General features: G+C 38.3%; 1 protein-coding gene across 1 annotated transcript; it reads left to right on the top strand.

Annotated features, from left to right (window-relative positions):
- Window positions 1-10,411: 10,411 nt before the first annotated feature.
- LOC311171011 (transmembrane protein 60-like) lies at window positions 10,412-10,814 on the top strand (the record flags this gene model as incomplete). The annotated part of the gene is given in 2 exon segments (XM_084233552.1): window positions 10,412-10,633; window positions 10,635-10,814. Coding segments are annotated over 2 exon segments (402 nt in total).
- Window positions 10,815-11,090: the final 276 nt, after the last annotated feature.

The following is an 11,090-nucleotide window of genomic DNA, read 5'->3' as shown; positions in this document are numbered from 1 at the left end:
CTACCCTCCTCCCCCGCCCCCCCCATACCTTTTCTGAATGCTAGTAGCTTGATTCAAAGCAATGGTTTATGTCCAGGACTATCACAGACCTAGAATATTTTCTCAAGTAAACTACCCTAATTTTGATTTAATTCCTCTGACACTGCTTCTAAATTCTACTGAGGATTGTATAGTTAATAATGAGTTACTTTATTATTTTTTTGTATATAGATCACTGTTTTCAAAAGAACTTCTAATATTTTAACTGAGAAGAATAGTTGTGTATGCAAATATCTTTTTTTTTCCTTCTGGCTTGACTTTATTTTTTTCATCTTTTTTTCCAAAATTTTTTTTAAAAAATTTACATCGTTCATTTTTAAACAATATTTGCTTCTCCCCACCCCCTCAGGTGTAGTCCCCATAGAGTTTCCTTCACCAATGCACCCGTGCACCAACACCTCAATCCCCTGTGGTCCTCCCTCCCTCCCTCCCTCTGATCCCTCTTCCTCCCCCTCCCCTGCAGTATGTCTCTGATTTACAATTGTCCATTTTTGCTTTGTGGTGGTTTGTACTGTTATTATTTTTTTGCACTGATGTCTTATTGGGTTTCCCTATATTCCTGCTATAAGTGAAACCATCCAATATTTTTTCTTATTCCTTCAGGCTTATTTCACTGAGCATAATTCCTTCTAGCTCCATCCATGTTGTGGTGAAAGGTATGAGTTTATTTGCAGACGATATGATAATATACATAGAGAACCTTAAAAACTCCACAGAAAAACTACTCAAAATAATCCACCAGTTCAGTAAAGTAGCAGGATACAAAATCAACAAACAAAAAGCAGTAGCCTTCCTATACACAACCAATCTGAAGAAGAAGAAATGAAGAAAACCATCCCTTTTATAATTGAAAAAAAAAAATCAAATACTTGGGAATAAACCTAACAAATGAGGTGAAAGACCTATACAAAGAAAATTATAAAACGCTGTTAAAAGAGGGCCTCCCTGGTGGCGCAATGGTTGAGCGCTGGGTTGCGAAGCTGCCCGCGGCCTCCGCAGCGCCAGTTCGATCCCCGGCTGCTCCCCGGCCACCGGAGGAGGGTCCCACATGGCGCGCAGACCTCTCCTGCCGCCCGCTGCTCCCCTCAACAGTGTACTTCGGTCCTTCTGCCTGCTCTGCTCCCCGCTCTGGCTCTGGTGAATTCTCTCACCCTGCTGCGCTTCTGACTGTACCCAGTGCATGTATAAACAAAACAAACAAACAAATAAATAAAATGCCTCTATAAAAAAAAAAAAACACTGTTAAAAGAAATAGAAGAAGACACAAAGAAATGGAAAGACATCTCCTGCTCAATGATTAAAAGAATTAACATTATTAAAATGTCCATCCTACCAAAAGCAATATACAGATTCCATGCTATTCCAATAAAAATCTCAATGACGTTCTTCAAAGAAATAGAACAAATACTTATGAAATTCTTATGGAACCACAAAAAAAAAAAAAACACAAATAGCCAACGCCCTACAGATGAAAACAAAGAAGAAAGGAGGTATCACACTTCCAAACTTCAAGCCATACAAACAAAGCCATAATTAAAACATGGGCCTCCCTGGTAGCGCAGAGGTTGAGCGCTGGGCTGTGAAGCTGCCCGCAGCCTCTGCAGTGCCAGTTCAATGCTCGGCCACCGGGTGAGGGTCCCACATGGTGCACAGACCTCTCCTGCCATGCCCGCTACTCCCTCCGCAGGGTACTTTGTCAAGTCTACCTGTTCTGTTCCCCGCTCTGGCTCTGGTGAATTCTCTCACTCTCCTGCGCTTCTGACTGTACCCAGTGCTTGTATAAATAAATAAACAAACAAACAAACAAACAAACAAATAAATAAATAAATCTTTAAAAAAATAATTAAAACAGTTTGCTATTGGAACAAAAACATGCACACAGACCAATGGAACCAAATAGAGAGCCCAGAAATAAAACCACACTTACATGCAAATATCTTGATGCCTATTTGATATATTTTTGAATACCAACATTCTTACAACAAAAATTACATGAAAAGCAGAAAAGCCCACATTGATTATGCACAAGGACTATTATCATGGATTTAACACATTGCTCTAAAGTTATGCTAATTCCTTAGGAAATAGGTATGATTACAATGTATCATTAGTTTGCACATTGATAAGTGTGCTAGTAAATAGTAAACTGATGGGAAGGTTTTTGTTTTTTAAGTGATAATTGTATTATCAAGAAAATTTATAAAAATGAACTACTAACCTACCTTATCATTTTTTTTTTAAGATTTTTTTATTTATGTAAGAACCGGGGGAGGGTGAGAGGATACACCAGAGACAGAGTGTGAAACAGAACAGGCAGACTGATGAAATACACTGCTTAGGGGAGCAGTGGGCGAGCCAGGAGAGGTCTGCTGCGCCAGCCAGGATTGAACCCATGCTGCAGAGGCTTCGGACAGCCTCACAGTGCTGGGCTTAACTGCCTGCGCCACCAGGGAGGCCCCTTACATTAACTTTTTTTTTTTTAAAGATTTATTTATTTATTTATATAAGCACTGGGTACAGTCAGAAGAATTCACCAGAGCCAGAGCGGGGAGCAGAACAGGTAGAACGATGAAATACACTGCTGAGGGGAGCAGTGGGTGGCAGGAGAGGTCTGTCATGCCATGTGGGATGCTCGCCAGTTGAGATCGAACCAGCGCTGCAGAGGCTGTGGGCAGCTACACAGCCCAGCGCTCAACTGCTGCACCACCAGGGGAGGCCCCGTTAACATTTTTAAAGAACACTCAATGTTTGTTATTTGTATATTATTTTTTCACTATTTATGTAGTTTTACTATGTGTCATGTATGCTGGTGCTGTTTATAAATGTACAGATAAATAGGCAAAATTTCTGTTCTCAAGAATTTCACCATCTGTGGGGAAAATTAACAATCGTTTTTATTAAATATTTTTGATGAGTGATTCCCAAAGGAAAGTACCCACAAAGAGCCAAAAACTTAAGTCATATCCTTTGCAGGAATGTGAGGGCCTATAATAAAAAGTTATTTATCTCAATTTAGAAATGTACATGTGCTAATAGAATTGTAGGAACAGGTTTAGCTATGCCATCTCCTTACCATTATTAAGGTAAATATATAAATTAAACTGTAATTTCAAAAACAGTTTGCTGATTCAACAATTCAGCCTTTACTTCATGTAATCAAATACATTTATTTGTATTCATATTAAGCTTTTCTAGGTTCTGTATGGATTGTAGGCATCTGTTCAAAGAAGTATGCTGTAGAGTTTGGAATGAAATTAGCAGAAATTTTATATAACTAGCAGAGATATTATATAATCAGTAAAATGGGGGGGTGTAAACAGAGTTCTTCAACAAAGGTATAAATCAAGCCTCATATGGGATTTTAAGTTTTCTTGTAGCAATAATTTAAAAAGTAAAATGAAATAGGTAAGAGTTAATTTTATATTTATTTATTTACTTACTTTAAAAATATATATATTTATTTATTTATACAAACACTGGGTACAGTCAGAAGCGCGGGGGGTTGAGAGAATTCACCAGAGCCAGAGCGGGGAGCAGAGCAGGCAGAAAGACCGAAGTACACTGCTGAGGGCAGCAGTGGGCATGGCAGGAGAGGTCTGTCACGCCATGTGGGACCCTTGCTGGTGGGGGTGGGGGGGGATCAAACCAGCACAGCTTTGCAGCCCAGCGCTTAACCGCTGCGCCACCAGGGGAGGCCCGGTAAGAATTAATTTTAATGATACATTTATTTTTCCTAATACATATATTATTTCAAAATAGAATTTACATAAAATTATTGAGGCATTTACATTTTTTGTATACATCATTGAAATTGATGTATATCTACACAGCATTTCTCAATTGGAGTTAACCACTTTAAAAATTCCAATAGCTTGGGCCTCCCCTGGTGGGGCAGGCGATTGAACGCAGTGCTGTGAAGCTGTCTGCAGCCTCTGCAGCACAGGTTTGATCCAGGCCTGCTGCAGAGATCCCCACAAGGCGTGGCAGACCTCTCCTGTCTCGTCCGTTGCTCCCCTCAGCAGTGTATTTCAGTCACTCTGCCTGTTCTGCTCCCCACTCTGTCTCTGGTGAATCCTCTCACCCTCCCACACATCTGGACTATACCCCAGTTCATGTATGCATGAATAAAATAAATCTTTTTTTAAAAAAGCCAACAGCCATGGGCCTCCCCGGTGGCGCAGCGGTAGAGCGCTGGGTTGCGAAGCTGCCTGCAGCCTCTGCAGTGCCGGTTCGATCCCCGGCTGCTCCCCGGCCACTGGAGGAGGGTCCCGCACGGTGCGCAGACCTCTCCTGCCACCCGCTGCTCCCCTCAGCAGTGTACTTCAGTCCTTCTGCCTGCTCTGCTCCCCGCTCCTGCCTGCTCTGCTCCCCACTCTGGCTCTGGTGAATTGTCTCACTCTCCCATGCTTCTGACTGTGCCCAGTGCTTGTATAAATAAAAAAAAAAAAAAAAAAAAGCCAACAGCCATATGTGCATAGTGGCTACTGTATTGTACATAACTGGTAAGATTAGAATTACATATTTTCAGAGGAAGCTTAGCTGAAACAAAAAAAAAGTGCATATAATATTTAAAATTTGTTTTGCATATTGAAAATTCAGATGAAATTTAGAAGAAAGGACAGACTACAACAGGGAGGAATGCTCAGATTTTGAAGCACAGTATACTGAAAAATGGTCATAATAGTTCTAGTTGTTGAATAGATTACCCATTTACGATTCATGTTACTGTTAAGGAAGGTCAGTATATAGTATAAGGAGTGTGTAGTAGTCAATTTGTTTTTCTCACAATATTTTCTAAGACCATTGGAGAAAACATTTCTCAAAGAATATTCAGATGAATAGTAATATTTCAAGATATTATGTGAAAATGGAATTTTTTTAGTGTCAAACTAAATAAACCTGTTTTGTGAAAAACAGTGAACCCCAATGTACTAATTTTCTTGAACCTTTTTAATTTTGGTTTATCCAGTGTTTCTGAATTCGCTGGACCATATGGGTCTTACTTTCACAGTCACATTTTGACATCCATGAATCCTGTGTTCTGTGGAACACATACGTGGCACACTGCTTTAATGTATTTTCCATTTTCAGAAGTCTGCATAAAGTGTATCTATTTGAAAAGTACTTTGCTACCATTTCCAGAATTTAGGAATCTTTAATTATATCATTGTAATTACATTTTCAGTCTGCCACAATTAGTTAGATGATGGCATTTATTCATTTATTCACTGAAATTACTACTTATCTTCTCATCTATGGAATTGCATTTTTTGTGAACCACAGCTGCTTATGTGATTTCTAATGACTCATGTAAATTGATAAATGATAGGCACAATACTTTGAACCTCATTAAACATTCTGCAGTTAAAATACCCAGGAAAATTTGCAATCTGATTTTGATTATCCACTGATTTTTAACTGAATTTCAAATAATGTGGGAATCTAAATTTTTCATTTTTACCTTTTTTAATGTATAAATACTTAACACTGTCAAAGTACTTGCCTGTCATTTGTTGCCAGGTATAACTATTATTCCATCAGTTTATTTTTTATTTTTTGGAAGACAGAATAAAATGAATTGCCATATTACTCTGCTTTGAATACCTAATCTTTTATGACAAAGTTTATTTTTCTTTTTTAAGTATTGCATTTGTTAAGCTCTGCATTAACAATTAGCTGATACAGTTTTCCAGTTTGCTTGATGTCCATTTCAAGTCTTCTTACTTTTATTCTTCCAGAAAATGCTCAGAGACCCACCTTTGTATTAGAAATGGGGCCCATTACAATGAAGATTTGGATAATTCCTCAATTCCTTATTGTCTACCTCTCTTCTGTAAAAGATGATAGATTGAAACGGATAGCTGTATGGGTACAAAAAGGAATAGATAATAAGTATTCTGATTATAGGAATTCAAATGAAGCTTACACAGGGTCAAATCTGGCAAAAAGGAGTGGATTTTTCCCAGGAGCAATCTTACTTGATGTCCTGGTGTAGATAGGAATAAATATAAATGGAACCAAGGGTCAGCAAAGAGCAGAGGGTGAGCAGGAGATTCAATGGCAGATTCCCCCAGTATCCGACTCTGATCACACAAAAGAGGCTGCAATCTCAGCACCCAAGTCTCTCAGGTGTGAGAGGAAGTAGTGCTTGCCTTTGGAATGCTTTTGTCCTAATAAACTGCATGGCTGATGATTGGAAAAAACCTCAAACTTTAGTTGGTAACCTTGTTGGAAATTACAACACTAGATTTTCCGTGTATCTATTGAGTGGGACCCTAAGACTGTTCTAATTTTATTTTAGAAAAATGGGATGTACAATAACATATTTTCAATGTGTCTGGTTTTGATACAGGACAGCAAAGGGCAATAAAACTGGCCAAGGACACTGCCCAAATAGTTTATTGGTTACAGTCTGAGTTCTTCCCCCATGCACACAATTGCAAGACTACTGAGATTCACAGAACAACAATACTGGTATTTATTTAATAAGACAGGGAAAAACAAAGTTACTGAGGCTAAAAATGGCCGTTTACCTCACCCAAAGCAATGTCCAGTGTTTTTAGAGTCCTAAATACAAATGCTCCCAAGATGGCATCTTCCCACCACTGTAGACCTCAAGCACACAGTAGCCAGACTATAGGCCAGGTTCCAACTCACAAAGACAACAGAAGACACAACAGAAGATGCTCCCCATATCTGACAAGATGTCCCAGCACAGCCCCAGACAGCAATACTCAAAACAGCAGCTGCAGCATCTCGTGAGGTGCCTACTCCGTGTCTTTAAAAGTAGCAAAACCGGCAACAGTTTCAGTCGCTCAGCTACCTGCAAAGCCTCCAAATTTTTCCTTTCTGAAGTTGGCTGCTGGAAGCCTCTTCATGTTCTTCAGTGCCCCACAGCAGCCTTCTGGAAGATCCAGGTAAGGTGGGGGCAGAAATCACTGGCCTGGGAATTGCTGAATCTTAAGGCGCTGAATCCGGGACACTGAATCCTGGGGGCGGCTGCTTCAGTCCCTTGTATTTCTTACCAGTCTCCACCCCAAAATATGATACTTTGTTCGCATTTTCCATGGGGTTAGCAATCCTCACCAGCAACCCCTCCAGGGGGCACTTCTTATAACATCCACCACCAGTTACAGTTTCAGTTTTCCTTTGTATTTCCTTTACTTTGGATCAGTTTGAATACAGGAATTCTCTCCAAATTAAATTGCTCTGTATGATGAAGCTCATTATGTTTGTCTTTTTTTTTTATCATCGGTTTTAATTACATTAAGAATTAATTTTTATCAGTTATCATTAAAGGGCTGCCTTATTTTATTTTTATCCCTATGAGTAAAACCATATCATTCTGGGTTTCTTTTGGGGGGTAGTGAGGAGGTTGTGCAGAAGTTCAGTGGATTTTAACTCCTCCTAGTCAGTTTTGTATGGTACTGAAATTGCTGCAGCCTTTCTCTGTCAATATCTTACTATTTTTTCTGTACCCTATCATATAAACAAAAAATAGACTTTCTGTTTACTACTAATCAGGGGAGTGCCTTCTTTTCCCTTCCATGTTCTGTTTGCACAATGTTTTCAATATCCCAAGAAACAGTTATGTAGGTGAAAGGTCTTTTTACAAAAAGAAGGAAATTAAACAGTCATTTCCCTTTTCCTTCTTTGACCTGAACCTACAGGCAAGTGATGTATGTTTCAATCTTTCTGTTATACATTGCTTTAACATTATCAATTTTTGTTTTTGAGATTTTTACTTTTGAAAAATCTACAGAAAATAATGAGAAATCAATGCTTTGAAATTGAATTGTACTTATATCAGATTGTTACTTAAAGTTGTAGTGTAAGGGGTAATCATCTATATTTACATTATTTATAGCTGCTTTCTCTGTACGGTTTCAGTTTCTCTGCTATAATTTCTAATAAAATTATATGATTTATACGTATTAAAAACTCTGGTTGATTTTTGTTAGGGAATAGATTCGGTAAATGTGGAATATTTAAAATTATTGTTTTAAAACTGCCATTATATTAAATTTTAATTAATGGTCAAATGGTAGAGAATATAAATTTAATGTTGTTTTAAAGAGTTATAAATTAAATTATGAGTTTAATTTAAAATAGATTTAGCAGAGGAATGATATTTCAATTCAGTTGACATTATGAAAGTAAGCCAATCAGTTACATATAAACAATATTTAAATATGCATTTGATATTCTTTTGTGAACTTCATAAATAATGAGATATGTTAACATGAATTTTTGAACATATCAGCTTTCCTTTTAACAATTCAGTGGCTAAATAAAAATTATTTGAATATTTTTTAGAACTGAAATATTTTACTTTAATTTTTAATTTTGTCATTGCTCTTAAAATTATGCTTTATACAGTCATTATGGTATTTGTATTATTGGAGAAAGTATTTTTTAATATAAATTGTCTTGTGTGTTTTCTCACATGTGACGACGACATTTTACATTTCTTATAAATGGTCTCCCAAGTGTTAAAGTCCAGTTTTATAGACATTTTCTGTGGAATAATAATGGCTAGAAATTTATTAGCTCTTCTTTGCATTATTGAAATAAAGAATAAATGTGAAAAATCCTTTAAATTGCTCCTAGAAATAATAAGAGCTTTTGAAGTTTCCATGTACTACAAGATCAACATATACTGATCAGGGGACTTTGTAGCTGTTCTCAAACCTTGTGAAATAATATAAAAAGGAGACAAGGCAGGCTACATCCAGACAAGGCTTTATTAGACTTATGCTAGAGCACAAGGGGGGACAATATTGAGTGAGTCTGTTACTAGTCTGACTTCTCCAAGGGAGCAAGGAAAGGGTTCATGAGGGACTTGTCAACCATAGTGGGACTGAGGGGAGCAACATCATGATGTGTTATTGGCTGGATTAGGCTGGGTCATGCTCAGATGAATTACATATTTCTTCATACTGTGCTTATCTTATTAGCATGTTAAATCTCCATCCAGGCACATGCTTCTTAGTTTTTTTTTTAATTTATTTTTTACAACATTGTTCATTTTTAAACAATATTTGTCCCCCTATACACCCATGCACTATCACCACAGTCATCTGTGCTCCTCCCTCTCTCCCTCTGATACCTCTCCCTTCTCTTCCCCTGCAGAATGTCTCTGGTCTATAATCGTGTGTTTTTCTTTTGTTGTGTTTTATATTGTTATTTTTTTTTCATGCTAATGACACCTTGGTCACATCCAGTTAGTATTTTGATCTGCACATTCAGGGCCCTTGGCTCTCTCCCCTTCTAGGTAATCGTCTGGTGATTAGTTGTTGAAATAACAATTCTTAATTTTTTAAAAATTTGTTTTATTTATTTATTCATACAAGAGCTGGGATGTGGGTCAGAAGTGTGGGGGTTGAGAGGATTCACCAGAGACAGAGTGGGGAGCAGAGCAGGTGGATCGAATGAAATACACTGCTGAGGGGAGCAGCAAGAGAGTTAGCAGAGATCTGCTGTGCGATGTGGGTAGCTCCCTGGCTGGGAATCGAACTTATGCTGGAGTTGCTGCTGATAGCTTCATAGTGCTAAGACTTAACCCTTGCTCCAGCAGGGAGGCTCTGAAACAACATTTCTTTATTGGGATATATGGCACCTCCTGTCAAGATACGGTGTCAGAATGTTCGGCATAGGTTGCCATCTGTCAGTGGGTAGCCTTTTGATAGTCTGGTGAGATATATCAAGAGAGTTGTTAAAACAAGATATTAAGCATCTCTTGCCAGATGTGATTTAGTCCATCTGTTCAGGCAGGATATTGGTCAACTCCCTTCTGCCAGCTTGTGATTTGCAACACCTGTGCTATCTCACACAGATCTTTAATTCTGAACGTTTGTCCCAATGCAAGTCTAGAAATTTGTGAGTTTCTCAAATCCCTGCTATATTTTTAACCACTTGTCAAGAGTTCTATCTTTACTTTAGATACTTCTTGGTTCAACCAAGCCATGGTTAGTCTAGCATTCAGCATCGTTAGTTGTAATTCTAGGGAATTACATTGTAATTCTAGGGAAGGAGAATGATCACATAGCCAGAAACAGTACACTTACTTTTAACCTGAGTGTGAGTATGACGTTGCATTTGGAAAATGTTATCTGCCACAGTAAGTTCCCATAAGAATCTTGACTTTAGGACGGCCTCTGCCGCGGTACTTACGAGAGGCGGAACTGAGATCGCTTCGTGGTTATCATGTGACGGGTTCTGGGTTTAATGGGGGAAAAAGTGTGGAAGAGGTCAAGAACCCAAGCTGGCAAATCTCCGGGTCTTCGTGGCCCTCTTCGCTCTCCGACCCGCGGCACTGCCTGGGTTTGTTTCCCCTTTTTCAGCTCCACAACAGCCTCTTTAAACTGTTTAAATGAGAATGTTCTTGGCTCAGAGAGTACTACTCACCTGGCTTTTCACATTACTCTTCTTGATCATGTTGGTGTTGAAACTGGACGAGAAGGCACCTTGGAACTGGTTCCTTATATTTATTCCTGTCTGGATATTTGATACTATCCTTCTTGTCATGCTGATTGTGAAAATGGCTGGGAGATGTAAGTCTGGCTTTGACCCTCGACATGGATCACACAATATTAAAAAAAAAAGCCTGGTACCTCATTGCAATGTTACTTAAATTAGCCTTCTGCCTTGCACTTTGTGCAAAACTGGAACAGTTTACTACCATGAATCTGTCCTATGTCTTCATTCCTTTATGGGCCTTACTGGCTGGGGCTTTGATAGAGCTTGGATATAACATATTTTTTGTGAGAGACTGACTTCTCAGGGCATCATCCCACCTTATTACTATATCACAAACTGTCATTAAAGTGTTCTGAATCTTTGCAATTTTGAAGACTACCAGAGGATTGAGAAAAATACCAAATGTAGTTTTATACTGCTTCCATAAAATAGTTTTGGTGAATCATGGACTTCCAGTCAACCAAAAGCTTGTTCAATATTTGAGTTCTTAATATTCTTGTTAGCCCTATGTAAATAAAGTTTGTTTTGGACCTTAAAAAAAAAGAATCTTGACTTTTTTCTATCTGTGATAG

The sequence above is a fragment of the Talpa europaea genome, assembly GCF_964194135.1.
Source record: "Talpa europaea genome assembly, chromosome: 5".
Classification (NCBI taxonomy): Eukaryota; Metazoa; Chordata; class Mammalia; order Eulipotyphla; family Talpidae; genus Talpa; species Talpa europaea.
The sequence above is the reverse complement of the archived record's forward strand: the minus strand, read 5'-3'. Positions and strand labels throughout refer to the sequence as shown.